At 48.2% G+C, this 20,639-nt stretch overlaps 1 protein-coding gene and 1 long non-coding RNA gene across 2 annotated transcripts in view; one reads left to right on the top strand and one right to left on the bottom strand.

Moving 5' to 3' along the window:
- WSCD2 (WSC domain containing 2) overlaps nucleotides 1–14,885 on the bottom strand; it is a 57,150-nt gene extending 42,265 nt beyond the window's left edge. The window contains exon 1 of the mRNA XM_083750229.1: nucleotides 14,431–14,885. Within this exon, the coding sequence (XP_083606355.1) occupies nucleotides 14,431–14,812 (382 nt within the window). The 5' untranslated portion in view covers nucleotides 14,813–14,885. The remainder of the gene's footprint in view (nucleotides 1–14,430) is intronic.
- LOC310849765 overlaps nucleotides 1–20,639 on the top strand; it is a 320,102-nt gene that overhangs the window by 39,489 nt on the left and 259,974 nt on the right. The window lies entirely within an intron of this gene.

Below are 20,639 nucleotides of genomic sequence, written 5' to 3'. Positions count from 1 at the left end.
ACCACTGGCCCTGCTAGCTAGGGATCATGGGAGTTGTAGGCCAAAACATCTGGAGGGCTATGTTCTCCAGCTATGTTCACACAGCAGTTTATTCCATTTTCATGACTTTTCTCTGACTGTCAAGCTGTACTTTATATTTGAGCTTTCACACGATGTAAAAGCCACTTGTGGAATATAGCGCAGTGTCATGCTCGTTTCTGTGTCATTTCCTTCCGGGGGGTAGGGTGGGGAATCTGTTTGCAGATAATATGGAAACGAGTGCTAAACTTGTGCTATATTCAAGAAGAAGCATTTACGTTGTTCAGATATAATGTGGGAAATTAACACATTGTGCAAATGGAATTCACTGCCATGTAAATATAATCCTGATTTCCTCATTAAGCAACTACTCTATTCCGAACTTAAAAATGAAAAGCTTAATGCTGGTGGTTAACAAAAGAGTTTTAAAGACTGTCTCAAGGCAAATCTAAAAAAAAAAAGTCGTATAAACACTGACAACTGGGAAACACTGGCCTGCGAGCGCTCCAGTTGGAGAACAGCCTTTACCAAAGGTGTCATGAGCTTTGAAGACACTTGAACTCAGGACGCAAAGGAGAAACGTGCTAAGAGGAAGGCATGCTTGGCAAACCCTCACCGTGATCAACTCCCACCCGGAAACCTATGTCCCCACTGTGGAAGGATGTGTGGATCCAAAATTGGCCTCCACAATCCCTTACGCACTCACTGTTAAAACCGTGTTTATGGAAGACAATCTTACTCCGCTACGAGGGATCGCGAAAGAAGAAGAAGAAAGGAGAAGATGTCCATTCACATGAAACGAAATTCACTTCAGGAAAACTAATGGAATACAATTAGTGCTTAGTGTCCATTTCCATGTTATTGGGATCCAGGAAAGGAAACTATGTTTGCAGCCCCCTTAGCCCGAAAAACATCAGGAATAAAGCGGTGGCTCCATGATCACTGCAGATGGTGACAGCAGTCACGAAATTAAAAGACGCCTGCTTCTTGGGAGGAAAGCAATGACAAACCTAGACAGCATCTTAAAAAACAGAGACATCACCTTGCCAGCAAAGGTCCGTATAGTTCAAGCTATGGTTTTTCCAGTTGTGATGTACGGAAGTGAGAGCTGGACCATAGAGAGAGCCAGTGTGGTGTAGTGGTTAAGAGCGGTAGTCACGTAATCTGGGGAACTGGGTTCGTGTCTCCGCTCCTCCACATGCAGCTGCTGGGTGACCTTGGGCCAGTCACACTTCTTTGAAGTCTCTCAGCCCTGCTCACCTCACAGAGTGTTTGTTGTGGGGGAGGAAGGGAAAGGAGATTGTTAGCCGCTTTGAGACTCCTGAAGGGGAGTGAAAGGCGGGATATCAAATCCAAAACTCTTCTCTTCTCTTCTCTTCTCTTCATAAAGAAGGCTGATCACCGAAGAATTGATGCTTTTGAATTATGGTGCTGGAGGAGACTCTTGAGAGTCCCATGGACTGCAAGAAGATCAAACTGATCCATTCTTAAGGAAATCAGCCCTGAGTGCTCACTGGAAGGACAGATCCTGAAGCTGAGGCTCCAAGACTTTGGCCACCTCATGAGAAGAGAAGACTCCCTGGAAAAGACCCTGATGTTGGGAAAGATGGAGGGCAGAAGGAGAAGGGGATGACAGAGGACAGATGGTTGGACAGTGTTTTTGAAGCTACCAGCATGAGTTTGACCAAACTGCAGGAGGCAGTGGAAGACAGGAGTGCCTGGCGTGCTCTGGTCCATGGGGTCACGAAGAGTTGGACACAACTAAACAACTAAACAACAACAAACAGCACAGGGTCCTTTCCTGCTGTTTTCATGGGCGAAATCATGGGAATGGCAGAAGCAGGCATGTGTGGAAAGCGCAGTCAAGTAGCAGCAAAGCCCAGTGACATTTGTTGTTGTGCCTACTGGGAGTGAATGACAATTCACGCAAGATGCCAGTAGACAGATCAACAAGCCACAGTTCCACAACACAGCAGGTCCTGCAGTGTGAAAGAAATGTTAGAAAACGGGACAGAAATTCAAGCAGCGTGAACTCCATATATGCCCACTCGACTGTGTCGATTGGCAGAACTGGCACAGTTCCAGGTGCCACACAATGCCTGTTGTGCAGCTGAAAGAAATCAATATTTCAGCGTGGCAGCATTTGTACCCTGTGGAACTCCCTGCCTTTGGACATCAGGCAGGTGCCTTCACCCTTTTTGGACAAGCCCACCCATATGTTCAGCTTTATTTAGCCTACCATTATTTTAACTTTTCAAAAGTTTTAAATCGTTGTTATTCGTCTTTATTAGCAATAATTTTATTGGGGTCCCCCCCCCTTTCTCATAAACTGCTTTGAGATTTTTTAAAACAACCGAGTGGCATATAAATAAATACTGTACTAAATATATAACAGTGAGGAAAGCTAGCACAATATTGCCCACGTCTTAACGCCTCCTTCTGCCTCCCATCCAGTCACGTCACACCAGCACACAACAAGGGACCCAAATTGAGCGTGGCTCTCAGAAGACCCTGCCCAGCGACTATCCAGGATGAGGCCCTTTATCTGGACCTCCAGCGTATGGCAGAAGACAGGGACAGGTTTGAACTTTGAGGGGTGTGGCTTTTAAAGGAGAAATGAATTTTTTGCTTTGTGTGTATCTTTTCAGCAAGAGCAAATCAGGTAAGCTCACACTACTGAAATGTGAACAGAACTGAATCCCCACCTCACCCCTAATGGGGCACCCCATATCTCCAGTCATCTCTTCCTGTGTTCAAGGCTGCTTTCAAGTGATATTGAAGGCCGGCTGATCTTGAAGGCCGTGGTGCAAAGCTCCTTCTGGCGCCCGTCCCCCTGTTTCCCAGAGTTTTTTTAGGGAGGATGGCGCTGCCGGTGTGGCTGGAGGAGGCGGGCAGTGGCTGGAGGGCGGCTCCTCCGGCGGGGAAGAGGTGGAGGCTGGACGCGGCGCCTCCCGGATCAGCTGGTCGCTTCGTGCCACGGTGGCCACGACAGACGGAGGCTCAGGGCGCAGCGCTGCTTTGGCGTGGCATGGCGGAGGCGGGCGAGTGTGGCGAGCTGATGCCAGGAGGTGCTGCGTCTAGCCTCCACCTCTTCCATGGCGCCCTCCAGAACTTGGCGCCCTGGCGCCCTGCGCTACAATCCTCCATCAGGGCCAGGGCCTTTTCAGTGATGGCTCCAACCTGGTGGAATGCTCTGCCCCATGAGACTAGGGCCTTTCAGGATTTAACCTCCTTCCGTCGGGCCTGTAAGACAGTGCTATTCCGCCTGGCCTTTAATTTGAATCCAGCCTGATCTTTTATTTCCCTTCTCTTCCCTCCCCCTCCCCTTTTATGAAGATCACCCGCTCTGAGACCCCACAGCTAATTCTCCCCTGACCTCCTCGCTGGCCCAGGTAGGACCAATTCAGCCAGCTAGCCCTGGGGATAATCTAATTGATTTTTGATTTTTGAATTTTATTGTTATTCATGTTCTTATATTGTATTTTATGCTGCTTTTATAATTAAGTGTTTTAAAGTGTTTTAAATTTGTTGTTAGCCGCCCTGAGCCAGGTTTTTGAACCAGGAAGGGCGGGGTATAAATAAAAATTTATTATTATTATTACTAGCCTCTATGGGTAAGACGCCACTGGGAACATTCTCCCTCAGGAGTGGCAGCGACTCCTATCCACAACGAAAATAGGAGCAGCAATGGTGTGTGATATCTCCTTTCTGGATCTCCCCCACCCCAAACACTGTCCCCAGCCTGCTGCCTGGGTGCTCCTGCCCTGCCCTGGCTGCTCAGTGTCATTCCAGTGCCAGCCAGCTCAATACGCCAACGCACCAGCTTCATCAGTAATGTTCCTAAATGAGAGAAGGAGAGGAAACACCCAAATCAGCCAAGATCCAGGACTGAGCGTGAGGGAGCAAGGGATTTCCCTCCCTTACGATGATGCCCTCACTGCAGATGGTGACAGCAGTCACGAAATTAAAAGACGCCTGCTTCTTGGGAGAAAGGAGATGACAAACCTAGACAGCATCTTAAAAAGCAGAGACATCATCTTTCCCATTAAACGTGTAGGGTAACAGACTCTCCAACGGACAGATCTCACTCCTCTGTGACTGTAAAAGTGGATCTATAGAATCGTTATATCATAAAATCTTCTGTTGTCCATTACATTCGGCTTCACGGTCCAAGTTTCTGGCCCCATATTTATCGAGAATTGCTGACGGACCTCAGGAAGCCCAAATAATATACTTATTAAACGACGAAGATACAAGTAGATCCCTTGCAGTCGCTAAATACCTGATTAATGTTTTATTTCAAAAGAGGAGAAATGGATCACTGTATGACTCTGACAGCTTAGCTAAACTTAGAACCATCAATAAGTGCCAGAACTAAGACGCATACCCCCCAAAATCTGATGGATTTGAATTGCGGTTTACATAGAAGGAGCTTATTGTGTATAGTGTTTACTTAACTTAAGTAAAATTGGTCTTATATGGGTGTTTTAACTTGGAACTGTTTAAATTGTATTGTTTATGGATAAATTTTGATGTATTGTTTTCGATATGGGCCAATGGCCGCAATAAATAAATCTATCTATCTATCATCTTGCCAACAAAGATCCGTATAGTTAAAGCTATGGTTTTCCCAATAGTGATGTATGGAAGTGAGAGCTGGACCATAAAGAAGGCCAATCGCTGAAGAATTGATGCTTTTGAATTATGGTGCTGGAGGAGACTCTTGAGAGTCCCATGGACTGCAAGAAGATCAAACCTCTCCATTCTGAAGGAAATCAGCCCTGAGTGCTCACTGGAAGGACAGATCCTGAAGCTGAGGCTCCAAGACTTTGGCCACCTCATGAGAAGAGAAGACTCCCTGGAAAAGACCCTGATGTTGGGAAAGATAGAGGGCACAAGGAGAAAGGGGGTGACAGAGGACAAGATGGTTGGACAGTGTTCTAGAAGCTACCAGCATGAGTTTGACCAAGCTGCGGGAGGCAGTGGAAGACAGGAGTGGCTGGCGTGCTCTGGTCCATGGGGTCACGAAGAGTCGGACATGACTAAACGACTAAACAACAACAAAACGATGATGCCCAAGGATGCAAGGATCTGGGCCCACCTTCCATTGTCCCTGATGACAGGGCGTTGCTATCCAGCACAGCCCCTTCTGACTCCATCTCTCTATCACCACGGAGTGTCACAGAAACAATGGCCATCGCAAAGTGGCGTGCGGGCTCTCAGTCTCTCCCACTCTCCCAGCCTCTTTCTCCCCGAAAACCTCCACTCCCTGGCTGGGGAATCATCAATCATGCTGACAGCCCTTTTAAGCCACAGGCTAGGCATGGCTGCTGAGAGTGCTCTCCGGCATACAGACGATGCTTTGATTTACAAGCCATCAGGCTCTGTGAGGAAAACATGCTGGGTGTTCATTCTGCATCCGTGCTCCCGAAAGTAAAAAGAAAGAAATCTCTAGCCACTCCGTTTTTTTAAAAAAAAACAGGCAAGTCCCTTCTGCAAAAATCTCTCCTTAAAAGACACCTCACCCGGGAAGGCTTTGGCCTAGCCTCTGAGCTGAACCAGAGCCCTAGGATGCACAAAATGGCTACAGGGGGGAGATTCCATCCCCTTCCATTCCTTCTGCCTTTCTTTTATTCTCTCCTCCTCTCAAATTTTGACCTAAAGCAGGAGAGCTTCTGAAATTAATGCTGGAATGGGAGCATTCACAGTTTGCTACCACTTTCAGTTCAATTCCCTCGTCGCTCTGTGTTACTAACACACATATGTCCATGAAGAAAAACACTGAGGTGATAATATGGAAGTAAAGGTAAAGGTACCCCTGCCCGTACGGGCCAGTCTTGACAGACTCTAGGGTTGTGCGCTCATCTCACTCTATAGGCCGGGAGCCAGCGCTGTCCGCAGACACTTCCAGGTCACGTGGCCAGCGTGACAAGCTGCATCTGGCGAGCCAGTGCAGCACACGGAACGCCGTTTACCTTCCCGCCCGAGCGGTCCCTATTTATCTACTTGCACCCGGGGGTGCTTTCAAACTGCTAGGTTGGCAGGCGCTGGGACCGAGCAACGGGAGCGCACCCCGCCGCGGGGATTCAAACCGCTGACCTTTTGATCGGCAAGTCCTAGGCGCTGAGGCTTTTACCCACAGCGCCACCCGCGTTGGCGGGTGGAAGTACGGAGAGCCAAAATGCTACTAGCCGCAACGGCTGTGCTCTGACTCTACAGTCGGAGGCTCTAATGCTTCTGAACACCAGCATTCCGGCCAACATTTCTGCATTAAAAATAGGGATGTCCTAAATAATAATGGGATGCGGGTAGTGCTGTGGTCTAAACCACAGAGCCTAGGGCTTGCCAATCAGAAGGTCGGCGGTTCGAATCCCCGCGACGGGGTGAGCTCCCGTTGCTCGGTCCCTGCTTCTGCCAACCTAGCAGTTCGAAAGCACATCAAAGTGCAAATAGATAAATAGGTACCGCTCCGGCGGGAAGGTAAACGGCGTTTCCGTTCGCTGCTCTGGTTTGCCAGAAGCGGCTTAGTCATGCTGGCCACATGACCCAGAAGCTGTCTGTGGACAAACGCCGCCTCCCTTGGCCTGTAAAGCGAGATGAGTGCTGCAACCCTAGAGTCGTCCCCGACTGGACTTAATGGTCAGGGGTCTCTCTAATAATAATAATAATAATAATAATAATTGTACCCAACCCATCTGATGGGGTTGCCCCAGTCACTCTGGGAAGCTTCCAACATATATAAAAACATAATACAACATTAAACATTTTTAACAAAAACTTCCCTATACAGAGCTGCCTTCAGATGTCTTCTAAAGGTTGCATAGTTACTTATCTATTGGCTCGGGTGTCAAAAATTCCATACCCTCCAACATTTCTCCGATGGAAATAGGGATGTCCCAAGGAAAAGTGAGTCTGACCAAACTGCGGGAGGCAGTGGAAGACAGGAGTGTCTGCTGTGCTCTGGTCCATGGGGTCACGAAGAGTCGGACACGACTAAACGACTAAACAACAACAAGAAGGAAAAGTGGGAGATCTGGGGATCAAATCAGAAACCAGCATGGCTTCTGTAAATCTGGGACTGTCCCTGGAAAACAGGGACACTTGGAGGATCTGTGCCAGTTGTGGGAACCCACCAGTGGCATAGCATGAGGGGCAGGGGGGCATGGCCCCGACCGCAGATTTCTGAGGGGGGAAACAAGGCGCCCCCATGACAGGCTTCCTCATTGAGGCTGGAGCCACGTGCAGGCAATCCATGCCCAGGCTGGGCCTTTGCTGTTGCAGTGACTCCTTTTCCTCGTGGCCAGCAAAGGGACACCTCTGCATGCCTCACCCCTAGGCTAGCCGAGAAGGAGAAGGAGGCCGCCATCGCCATCCACTGAGGAGGGAGAGGAAGGTGGGAAAGCGTTTGGGTTATCTCCCTCTCGGACTACTGCAATGCGCTCTACGTGGGGCTACCTTTGAAGGTGACCCGGAAACTACAACTAATCCAGAACGCGGCAGCCAGACTGGTGACTGGGGGCGGCCGCCGAGACAATATAACACCGGTCTTGAAAGACCTACATTGGCTCCCAGTACATTTCCAATCACAATTCAAAGTGTTGGTGCTGACCTTTAAAGCCCTAAAAGGCCTTGGCCCAGTATACCTGAAGGAGCGTCTTCACCCCCATCGTTCTACCTGGACACTGAGGTCCAGTGACAAGGGCCTTCTGGCGGTTCCCTCACTGTAAGAAGCCAAGTTACGGGGAACCAGGCAGAGGGCCTTCTCAGTAGTGGCGCCCTCCCTGTGGAACGCCCTCCCACCAGATGTCAAAGAGAACAACAACTACCAGACTTTTAGAAGACATCTGAAGGCAGCCCTGTTTAGGGAAGCTTTTAGTGTTTGTTGTATTGCAGTATTTTAATATTTTTTGGAAGCCGCCCAGAGTGGCTGGGGAAGCCCAGCCAGATGGGCGGGGTAAATTATTATTATTATTATTATTATTATTATTATTATTATTGCCGCATGCATTGTCCAGAGCACCTAGCTGCAAGGACAGGACGGTGAGGTAACACACTGGCGCCGCTGGTTTCATGTTTCTCTGCTCCCAGGTTGAGGCTAGTTTGCAGGCAGAGAGTCCGCTGGCCAGTCTACCGGAGGTTGCAACACTTGTCCTGCCCTGGGTGCCTGCAACCCACGCTACGCCCCTGGAAACCAGGGAGAGTTGCTCTTGTGCTCAGGTCCTGCTCACTAGATTCCCTTTGGAGCATCTTCTGTGAGAAGAGGATGGTGGGCCAGAGGGGCGCCCATGCAGCCTCTTTGGAGACTCTTGCAGAGGAGCACGGCTGGAGCCCACTTTCGACGCAGCCCTACAAACACAGCCATCTAGAAAGGGGAAGCTGTTGCATTGAATGGGGGAACGATTTGCATCTCCTCGCCCACCTTTTTACGAGAGTCAACGGAGGGGCGTGTGTCAGCGACAGACACTGCTCACCCACGTCGAGTGATGCCGTTATTTCCCAAGGCCAATCGCTGTCACCATCATTAGGAATTAGGAACCGTCCTAGCGGAGGTTAATTGTTGCAGACACCTTGCATATGGCTGGGAACGCGATGGCCGACTATGCCACCACTGACAGTTGAGTCCTCACTCACCATCTGGTAGAGATTCTCTGATTGTCATTTCAAATTAAACTAATGAGCCCGGCCAAATATGTTCCCCCAAACGGGTCCAGCCCCCTCTCCTTTGTTCACAGAGCGTGGCAACCAAGCCAAAAGCTCGTGAGGAGGAGGAGGGAAATGGCGCCACTGTTTCGGTTTGGAGGGGAGCTGGCGTTGGAAAGGGCTGCCCTGGCGACTTCAAATGAGGGAAGCAAATCTAGAGGGAACTGGAGAATTCCTGAGAAGATGGCATCAGGATGTAACAAGCTTTTTTGCAAGGTCTTACGCAGGGAAAGTGAGAGCTGGACCATAAAGAAGGCTGATCGCCAAAGAATTGATGCTTTTGAATTCTGGTGCTGGAAGAGACTCTTGCGAGTCCCATGGACTGCAAGAAGATCAAACCTCTACATTCTGAAGGAAATCAGCCCTGAGTGCTCACTGGAAGGACAGATCCTGAAGCTGAGGCTCCAAGACTTTGGCCACCTCATGAGAAGAGAAGACTCCCTGGAAAAGACCCTGATGTTGGGAAAGATAGAGGGCACAAGGAAAAAGGGGGTGACAGAGGACGAGATGGTTGGACAGTGTTCTCGAAGCTACCAGCATGAGTTTGACCAAACTGCGGGAGGCAGTGGAAGACAGGAGTGCCTGTTTGGTGGTTATTTTTCTGTTTGACATCTGGTGGGAGGGCATTCCACAGGGCAGGTAACTTGGCATATTGAAGGGTAGTCCTATAAAGCAGTGTTTCCCAACCTTGGGCCTCCAGCTGTTTTTGGACTACAACTCCCATCATCCCTAGCTAGCAAGACCAGTGGTCAGGGATGATGGGAATTGTAGTTCAAAAACAGCTGGAGGCCCAAGGTTGGGAAACACTGCTATAAAGGATTCCGGGGGGGGGGGGCGTGGCCCTGTCCAAAGCCTGGGGAGGTGAGGGCCTAAGGCACGCCCCCTAGCAATGACCCCGGGGGAGTTCCTAGTTGATGCGCATCAGCAGGACTCCCCCTACTGGTGGTTAACCCTTCCCGGACTTCAAGCGGACGGGCTGAAGCCAGATATAGTCGGTTAGGACCAATGCCTAAGCCAATACCGCTCATCACCCGTAACCAATAAAGTGGTGGCCAATTTTAGCCCATTAATCTAAATAATTGTGTCTGGTGTCTTTATTTCCACTGGGGGGGGGGGGACACAACTGGCATTGAGAAGCATCACTGACTGTGGAAGCAGAGCGTAGCCACCATTCCCTGGTGGCCATCGATAGCCCTCTCCTTTGCAAATTATAAGAACATAAGACCCAGCAGTTAGGATTCCTGGTTTTCACCCAGGTGGTCTGGGTTCGAGTCCTGTATGGGAACCATGCATTTTTTTTATTTTTGGGATAGCTCAGTTTGGTAGAACATGACACTCTTGATCTCAGAGTTGTGGGTCCAAACCCCACTTTGGGCAAAATATTTCCTCGTTGCAGGGGGTTGGACTAGATAATCCTCGTGGTCCCTTCCATTTTTTAAAAAATAATTTTTATTAAAGATTTTACATTACAAAAAATGAGGAAAAAAACAGAAAAAAGAAAAAATATCAAACAAAAATTGTTAAAAACAATCAATCTTTCCATCTCCTTATTTTTCCTTTACTTGTTTCTCGGACCTCCTCATACCACCCTTTTTTGTATTCCAAATCAAATTATTAATTCAACAATTTCTTTCCCTCTTTTTACTACCCAGATCTTATTCTTAAATTATTACAATCTTAGATTTTTACTTATATAAACCCATTTTTTCATATTCTTTTAACCCATCACAGCTAGAAACCACTTAGTTCCAATCTAACATTATTCTAAAATTCCTTAATTTTACAATATCTCTGTAAATAGTCTTTAAATTTCTTCCAATCTTCCTCCACTGACTCTTCTCCCTGGTCTCGAATCCTGCCGGTCATTTCCGCCAATTCCATATAGTCCATCACCTTCATCTGCCATTCTTCCAAAGTGGGTAGATCTTGTGTCTTCCAATATTTTGCGATAAGTATTCTTGCTGCTGTTGTGGCGTACATAAAGAAAGTTCTATCCTTCTTTAACACCAATTGGTCAACTATGCCCAGGAGAAAGGCCTCTGGTTTCTTCAAAAGGGTATATTTAAATACCTTTTTCAGTTCATTATATATCATCTCCCAGAAAGCCTTAATCCTTGGGCACGTAACGTGGTCCCTTCCAACTCTATAATTCTATGATTTGAGGAGGAGAGAATGCTGGAACAGGCCAGTGACCCATCTAGTCCAGCATCCTGCCCCAAATGGAAACCCACAAGCGTGACCCAAGTAGAAGAGCACTTTCTGCTCCTGGTTGGGGAGGCAGAACCAAGTCACCCTGGCTAGTGGTCCTCGGTAGCCTTCTCCTCCTCTATGAATTTGTCCAATCCTCTTTGAAAGCCATCTAGGTTGGTGGTCATCCCTGCCTCCTGTGGCAGGGAGTTCCAGGGTTTAACTCCGAGCTGTGTGCAGAAGTCCTTATACGGCCTAGGACCCTCGTACCTACGGGACCGTCTCTCCTGGTATGTCCCACGGAGGACCTTATGGTCTTCAAACAAAAACATCTTGGAGGTCCACAGGGAGGTTAGGCTGGCCTCAACCAGAGCCAGGGCTTTTTCGGCCGCAGCCCCGATCTGGTGGAACGCTCTGTCCCAAGAGACTAGGGCCCTGCGGGACTTGACATCTTTCCGCAGGGCCTGCAAGACAGAGATGTTCCACCAGGCCTTTGGCCAAGGCACAGCCTGACCCCCTCCTTTGGTAATCCTCACAGAACTCTAGCCCAATGGTTGCCATTAATTTGATTCTGAATTGATTTTAGAATGAGTTGATTTTAGAATGCTGTGTTACTTTTATTGTTGTTAGCCGCTCTGAACCCGGCTTTGGCTGGGGAGGGCGGGATATAAATTATTATTATTATTATTATTATTATTATTATTATTATTATTATTATTATTAAAGTCCTGGATCTTCCAACATTCAGGTTCCTCAGATGTTCTGGGGTTGTGAGATGGGGAGAAAAAGCTTCCTTCTGTCCCCACATTTTGCTTACGACATATTAACAAGCGTTCTGGGGACTATGGCATCGGAATGACAGAGGAGCCTCTGAGCTGCCCTTCTACTTTGTAATGAATGAAGCAGCGGCACGGCAGCATCCTCTCCTCTCCAAAAATATAAGCAACCTGTCAGGTAGAGTAAATGAGGCCTTCAAGGCACTAAGTGCTCTCCAGACAGTCCCCATAAGTCACCAGTCAAAAGACACCATCAGCGGAGCAAAATGAAAGGGATGTGATGATGCCTGGGCTTTTGGCTTTGAAGAACACCTGACCTGAGCCAAATCAGCCCCACATCGGACTCTTCGAATAGGAAAACAAGGCCCTCCAGCCACCCCCAACATTTGGGGCCGGCCCTACCCTTAGGCAGAGTGAAGCGCTTGCCTCAGGTGGCAAATTCTGGGGGAGCAAGGAGCAGAGGTGGGCAGAGTGTTTTTCAGTCTTAAGTTTGGTTCTCTTAATGTCCACATTCATTTGCAATTGATTTGGTTTGTAAAAGAATTCATCGGCACATTTTAATGGATGCTTTTGGAGAACAAATATTGTGATTTCTATTTTCTTATGAAATTGTTTCTAGGCCACCTTTTGGGGCACTAGCCCCACCCAAGGTGGTTCCCAATAAAAATAAATATAAAATAATGTATAAAAATAATCAAAGCTGATGAGGGCTGCCACATTTAACAGTTATTTTTTAAAAAACAGATCGGGGGGGCATAGGTGTCAACCGTCCCTTATTTGGCGGGAAAGTCCCTTATCCCAGCACTGTGTCCCGCTGCTGTCCCTTATTGATGATGTCCCTTAAATTTCCCGCGTTTCAAAGGAAGCAGCTCCTCTCCCTCCCTCCCTGCCGGCCAGGGAGGAGAGAGGCTCCAACTGTGTTGCTTGGCTGCGTTGCTCACCCAATAAGGAGTCTAAGAACGACTTGGGGGTGGAGCTTGCATGCCTTGTGCCGATCAAATCGGCCGCGTTGCCTGGGGACTTGCCTTTGCTCAGCGCTTCCCAGCGGAGAGGTGACGGTGGTTTTCCTTGCTGCATCCCCTTTGCCAGGTTGCTGCACTGTGGGAACCACCGCTTGAGGCTTTGTTTGGTTGCTGGCTGGGCTTTCTGCCTTTGGCTCTGAGGGGCTCAGAAGTTGAACTTACCTGTGTTCTGAAAACCTCTTATTTTGGCTGCTGATCCCTTATTTTCGAGGACGCTAGTCCCTTATTTTCAAATCTGTAAGTTGACAGCTATGGGGGAGGGGCAGTCTTATTTAAGAAGATGCAATTTGAAAGCGTGTGGCTTACTCTAACCTGCTTTAAAATCCACACCAAGGGGAGAGAATTCCATCACTGAGTAGACCGTTCTGGGCTACAATGACCAATGTCCTGACCTTGTAGAGGGGAGCTTACTATGATTTCTTTTCATAGTATCAGAAAATCATCCAATTCACTAAGGCTGCATTTGCATGACCGCTTATTCCATTTTCACGACATTTCCATAACTGTTGATTTCAGCATTATATCTGAGCTTTCATACGATGGAAAAGCCACTTCCAGAAATATAAGGAGCACAGAGCAAGTTCAGCGCTCATTTCCATATTGCTTATAAACCTTTTTTTCTGGAAGCAAATTATATGGAAATAAGCATTAAACTTGCACCATATTCTGCTATATTTCTGGAAGAGGTTTCTATGTCCCGTGAAAGCTCAAATGAAATGCAGAAACTAAGAGTTAGTGAAATGTCATGAAAGCAGAATAAATTGCTTTGTGAATGCAGCCTAATTCAGTTTTGTAAACAGCCACTCCCCCAGTCAACTACAACAAGCAAAAATCATAACCAGGTTACTGCTTGCTTCTTCTTTTCAAATTTTTATTCTAATTCTTTTTCTTCTTATTTTATTATCCACACTTCCCCCTATTTTTAGGCCAGAAAGGACCAACATGGGCCATTTATAAACATATTGAAATAAATTATGAAAGTAAAATAAAGAAAGAAACAACAAAACATTGATATATTTATTTGCTGGGCTTCCTGATTGGATGGAACTGGCTGCACTGTGATCCCTGATTGGTCAGGATCACCCAACCAGGGAGAAGGAGGAAGCAGCAAGCAGCAGAATGGAACAAAAGCAGGAGACAGAATTGAATTTCAGATTCTGAACGTTTGACAATCATTATTTTTGACCCCAAATTCAAACCAGGGGGATATTTGATGTAATAAAGGTAAAGGTAAAGGGACCCGTGACCATTAGGTCCAGTCGTGACCGACTCTGGGGTTGCAGCACTCATCTCATTTTATTGGCCGAGGGAGCTGGCGTACAGCTTCCGGGTCATGTGGCCAGCATGACTAAGCCACTTCTGGCGAACCAGAGCAGCACACGGAAACACCGTTTACCTTCCCACTGGAGTGGTACCTATTTATCTACTTGCACTTTGATGTGCTTTCGAACTGCTAGGTTGGCAGGAGCAGGGACCGAGCAACGGGAGCTCACTTCCTCGTGGGGATTCGAACCGCCAACCTTCTGATTGGCAAGTCCTAGGCACTGTGGTTTAACCCACAGCACCACCCATGTCCCATTTGACGTAGTAGATATTTGGAAAAACAAACAAACAAACAGGGTAGGAAAAGAGGTTGGATTTCAGAAAAACCTGCAAAACATTTACATTCCATTCCAAACCAAAAGCTTTCATTTGCCTCCCATATAACCGCTCAAAGGAGATGTTACCTCTGTCTTCTTCCTTCTCTCGTACGTTCCTGCCCTTGAGGGCTCTACTCCAAGTCCCGCCGTAATCCCCTATCTTGCTCCTCACCGCCGTATCTTTGGAAGGGCTTTTAAACCAAGATCCATACCTCCGGGCCACGGTCAATGATTCCGGTGTCTCTTTAAACTCCCGGCCAAGTTGTAGCGTCACCAAAGACTGGGCTTCCATCCCATTTCCGGGGACGTCATTGGCCCTGGGCACATTCTCCGTGACTCTCACCTCTCCAGTGAAGCTAGCATGGAGGAACACCAAACTCCCAGCCGTCAGGTAGAGGGCAATCAAGGTGAAGAAGCGGATGGGTTTCCGCCGAAAATACCGCTGGAACTTTAGCAGGAGCTTGGCCATACCGGTTTCATTACGTTCCTCGACTGGGCACAAATCCGCAACGCGCAGAAAGGCTCCAGCTCTGAGCTTGCCCAGGAATGGTGGATGTCAAAGGCCAAAACGGAGTGAGATGGTGTGCTATTGTCAATGGCTCAAATGTGGCATTTTGCCATATTGGGTGCCCCAAACACCCCACGATTCTAATGGTCTCCTAGGCCTAGACTTGGAAAGGAAAGGTGTATTGTCTTATTTTAGATATCAGTCTTGCTCTGAGATAAGGTGGTGCTTTCTCAAAGCATCTTTTTCTGTTGGCGCCTCCCCTTCACATCCCCTCAGAATCTGGACCAGAGATTCCATCGACGGAGGGATCATGTTTGGGAGAGTGGTGTGTTCTGAAAGCCGACTGGATTCCCTTTGCTGATGGGATGGGTTGTTTTGACATCACACCTCAAACAGAAGAGGCAGGAGGGACTCCCCTTTCAGGAGAAGAATGGCGACATATCCAGGGACTTCCTAGGAATAAAGGAACGGCTGGGAACTTTGCGAAACAAACCTCCTCTCACTGCGGCAGCATCCAAACGAGAATGCTCTACCTGAAAATCAAAGAGGAGAAAACGTGTCAGGAAGAGAGAGCAGGAGGATGAATTGTACGCTGGAGGCTGGAAACCAGCGAGTGGCTGCTTATTATATGAAACAGTGAACTTCAACCATATTCATCTCTGGAGCTCCTGGGTTCTGGTGCCTGTTTTTCCTCCCCTCTCAAGGCCAAGCTACACATAAAATTGGGAGTATACCTGTGTCATGTTGGCATCAAAAGGATTGTGCAGGTAAAAGGGAAGCTTTCGCTTGCAGACTCCATTGCCTGAATTTACCCCACAAGAGTTCTCATAACAGAAGTGAGTTGGGCTAGGAGAAAGAAAGGACTCCTGGGACAACATGTGATTGATTGATTGATTGATTGATTGATTGATTGATTTGTTTGTTTTCTTGATTTACTATGTTTAAATCCCACCTTCGTCTCTGAGGAACTCCAGGTGGCACACATGGTCTTGCCCCTCCTCATTAAACCCCCATAATTTAATCCCCATTACCCTCCTCCCCTCCCAGTTTACCCCCCTGAACTCTCAGTCTGGGGCCCTGAACTCTCAGTCTGGGGTGCTCTTGATACCCTCATTCATTGCTCAGGTAGTCTTTTGAATGTGTGGCGCCAGGTACTGCTGTGGCAGGAAGGTAAACTGCGTTTCCTTGCACTCTGGTTTCTGTCACGGTGTTCCATTGTGCCAGAAGCAGTTTAGTCCTGCTGGCCACATGACCAGGAAAGCTGTCTGTGGACAAACACCGGCTCCCTCAGCCTGAAAGCGAGACTTAACCGTCCAGGGCACAGGCGGACTAGCTGCCCACAGTGGCACCCACGGCAAGCTGCCCAGGGGGTATCACCTGCCGCAAGAATCCCAGGGGGCCCCGGCAATGTCAACCCCCCCCCTCAGGGATGACACCCGGGGCAGACCACCCCCACCACACACCCCTTCCTCCACCAGTGGTCCAGGGGTCCTTTACCTTTTACCTTTATATATTCTGGAATAAATGGATGAAAAGTCTGCATATGGAGTACGGTGTTGCCCAGTTGGTTTGGGTTTAATTTAGGGAAGTGCAGAAGAAGAAGAGGAGTTTGGATTTGATATCCTGCTTTTTCACTACCTGAAGGAGTCCCAAAGCTGCTAACATTCTCCTTTCCCTTCCTCCCCCACAACAAACACTCTGTGAGGTGAGTGAGGCTGAGAGACTTCAGAGAAGTGTGACTGGCCCAAGGTCACCCAGCAGCTGCATGTGGAGGAGCGGAGATGCGAACCCGGTTCCCCAGATTACTAGTTCCCCATTCTTAACCACTACACGACACTGGATCTGCAGAGAGAAGAAAAGCTCCCTTTGGTTGGGAGAAAGTGCTTTCATACAAAAGCAGAGCCTATTGTACACAGGATAAACTGTTTCCAGTTCCTCTGTGTGTGTCTCTTTTGTGAACCCTCAAGGGAATGTCCTCCTCTCAGAGTTTTTAAAGCCAATGGAGAACATGGAAATGTCTCGTCGTAAAGGTACTGTGTCCAGCACTTCAGAAGAGAAGAAGATCTGAGATCCCTGCAGCACTTCACTTGTGGCGTTCTCAGAGCAGTGCTGTTGTTCTCTCCCCTCTCACAAGCCCTTTAAGTCCACACAACAGCTCCCAACTATTTCCAATCGCCTCTGCACCATTTGACATGTCCCAGGTGCGAAACAGAAGTTTAAGGTGGGCAGGTTGTGGGATGTGATACATAAGTAGCAGTCAAGTACAACATTCCTTGTTTTCCTAGAGTGGACATGCAGGGGAATGTTTGGTCCTGTCAGTCAATGTGACCAAAGGCATGTGACTAGAGGTGGGTGTGACTTTACCTTTCCCGGTAACAGAAGGGCAAGGCACGCAGGACACTTCTTTTTGACTCTTCTCCATCTTCCTTTAGTCGTGTGAACTGCAGAACCGCTAGCCTGCAGTCACTGGGATTATTCCCCCATTGGGATAGATCCAAATGTACATACTTTGTAACTAAGTCTGCCTTCAGGGATCCAACTGTGAACTGATGATGTGAGTAAACTTTTTTTATATACTTTAAATAAGATTGTGGCATGTTTATTCTTTTTAAGAGGGATTAAAAGGGAACTTACCAGGAACATACAATTCAATACTGAGAGAGGCTTACACAAGCCTGCAACCAGCTTTCTGCTGTGCCTGTTTAAAAGGGGAATGTAAAACTCTGCTAAGTTATAGAACTTGCTAGTGCAAGTTAGAAAGGATATTAATAAACAATATATCCTCTCCTGTCTCCCTGAACAGGTTGACTCCAGTAGAGAGAGGCAACTCTATGGCTTGACAGAACCAAGAATAGTTTGGATTTGATATCCCGCCTTTCATTCCCTTTAAGGAGTCTCAAAACGCCTAACATTCTCCTTTCCCCTCCTCCTCCACAACAAACACTCTGTGAGGTGAGTGGGGCTGAGAGACTTCAAGGAAGTGTGACTGGCCCAAGGTCACCCAGCAGCTGCATGTGGAGGAGCGGAGACACGAACCCGGTTCCCCAGATTATGAGACTACCGCTCTTAACCACTACACCACACTGGCTCTCCAGCACAAGCGCAGCTCAATTTGAGCCCAGATACGTGAGAGAACCACAGAGAACACTGTATCTCTGAGCACACAAAGAATGTCTTTGCCTAACTGCTGAATAGCCCACCATGCCTCTACAATGTAAGGGTCAGCAGTTCCCAAAGAGACTGTGCTGCTACAAGGTGACTGAGCTAGGGGAATGGACATTTTAGTATGTAAAAAGGTGGGCTAGAAATGCAACAATTACATAGGTGCATAAAGTCCCTCTGTACATACCCAGAGGCTCTTTATTCTTGGTATATAATAAACCTGGGGGTGTATGTGGTCTTAGAGGAGGGGTAGTTCCTCTGCTGGGAGACGTATTGTGCTCCTTCTGGTATAGTCTGGCCCCCACCCTCCACTCAGTTCTCAACTGTGGCTCCTAGAAGCTGTCAGCATGCGGCAACGGCCACAACATGGGAAAGGTTTCGACTGGCTGGTTAAACCAGGTGAGGGGAGCCAATGGGTCTTGAACCCTTGGTGAGCTAGGGACAACCCTACACACATCCAGAGCGGTTGAATGACACCTTGTACAGCTCCTTCCAGCGACTCCTGCAGCTGAGCTGGTGGCAAATGTCTTGCTCTGTTTTCTTTGGACCACATCAGCAAGACCAAGGGGTGGGTGTGTCTTGTCACCTGACAATGGTAGAGGAAGCCAATCGGGTGCCTGGGGAGGGGTGAGCCGCCCATAGGGCCGGGGCAAGAGGCAGGGCAAGCTTCCCATAGAGGCAGGGTGCACTGCGGGGCGTCTGGGGTCTGCCTGTCTCCTCCCACTCAGCCGCCCTATAGCTTGGGGGGGTGACAGCGGGAGGACTGCTGCGCCCAAGCCACCACATCACTCCCAGGAGAAACACGTGGCTCGGGCACACTGCAGGCCGCGTGGTGAGTAAGGTAAAGGTAAAGGGACCCCTGGCCGTTAAGTCCAGTCACAGACAACTCTGGGGTTGCGGCACTCATCTCGCTTTATTGGACGAGGGAGCCTGCGTACAGCTTCCAGGTCATGTGGCCAGCATGACTAAACCGCTTCTGGAGAACCAGAGCAGCATACGGAAACGGCGTTTACCTTCCCGCTGGAGCGGTACCTCTTTATCTACTTGCACTTTGAGGTGCTTTCGAACTGCTAGGTGGGCAGGAGCAGGGACCGAGCAACGGGAGCTCACCCATCGCAGGGATCCGAACCGCTGACCTTCTGATCGGCAAGCCCTAGGCTCTGTCGTTTAACCCACAGCACCACCCGTGTCCCATTACCACCCGGCATTTTGTCACCCCCTTCAGTGGTGACACCCGGGGCTGCCAGCACCCACCACACACCCCTTCCTCTGCCTCTGTCACCTGGGCAACCCAACTTCCATATACACTGCTCAGGCTTGTGCTCCAGGTGCTGCCGACAGCAGTTTGGCTTCACCCCCAGAGGTGCACGCCATTGTCTCTCAAGACAGACAGGTGCCGTTCACAATAAAATGAACCTGGACTCAAATCCGTACTCCTTGAGAGACGGGATTATCCCATTAGCCAGATTATCCATACAGTGGTACCTCAGGTTACAGACGCTTCAGGTTACAGACTCCGTTAACCCAGAAATATTACCTCGGGTTAAGAACTTTGCTTCAGGGTGAGAACAGAAATCATGCTCCGGCGGAGCCGCGGCCTCATTAGTTAAAGTGGTGCTTCAGGTTAAGAACAGTTTCAGGTTAAGTATGGCCCTCCGGAATGAATTAAGTACTTAACCTGAGGTACCACTGTATTTTCAGTGCTTTTTTTCTAAAAAAAAATGTTTAGGCGTACAGTGGTACCTCGGGTTAAGTACTTAATTCGTTCCGGACATCCGTTCTTATCCTGAAAGTGTTCTTAACCTGCAGCACCACTTTAGCTAATGGGGCCTACTGCTGCTGCCGTGCTGCCAGAGCACGATTTCTGTTCTCATCCTGAAGCAAAGTTCTTAACCTGAAGCACTATTTCTGGGTTAGAGGAGTCTGTAACCTGAAGCGTCTGTACCACTGTACTCTCATTTTGACTCAAGAAAATCACCATTCTATAGTTCAAATCGAGGGAAATAAATACAGTAAATGGACAAAAGTACAAAGATTCACAACATGTTTAGGTGCATGCGTCCCCACAGAAAAAAAGCGCTTCATATTTTCACCATTTGTTACATTTCTCCTTTCAGGATTTCTACGTAACTTTTCAAGCTGTCAGGCCAAGTCTCCCATTTCTTTACTGTTTGCAAGCCCTTCCACATGTGGGAGAAGATTTCTATTTGGTCCACGCTTATTATGGGTATTTTGCTCCGCGACAAAACAAATTGCAGAGGTGGAAGTAAAGTTTACTCTGTTCTGGGCTGCTTCACCCCAGAAATGTTTATTGAGTGGGAAAAGCAACTCTTTGGTGTGTATGTGAAAAGAAGTTTTAGTTTTTACACCTCAAAGAGCTGTTTAACCAACTGTGAGTCATTTCTCTCTTAAATACAGACACACAGGATGGAGGGAGGGGGTGGGGAAGTATTTTGATACCACAAAGACTGTGAAGAGGTCCGCTTGTGTTGGGCCTCCCTGCAATTTCCCTGCAAACACCCAAACTGAAAATTAAAGTTCACCACTGCCAGAATTTAAAAGGCCAATATGGATTCCGCAGCTCATCTGGGAAAGGGGGGAAAACACACCCAGACAACAGACAGCT

The sequence above is a fragment of the Podarcis gaigeae genome, assembly GCF_964106915.1.
Source record: "Podarcis gaigeae genome assembly, chromosome: 8".
Lineage (NCBI taxonomy): Eukaryota > Metazoa > Chordata > Lepidosauria > Squamata > Lacertidae > Podarcis > Podarcis gaigeae.
The sequence above is the reverse complement of the archived record's forward strand: the minus strand, read 5'-3'. Positions and strand labels throughout refer to the sequence as shown.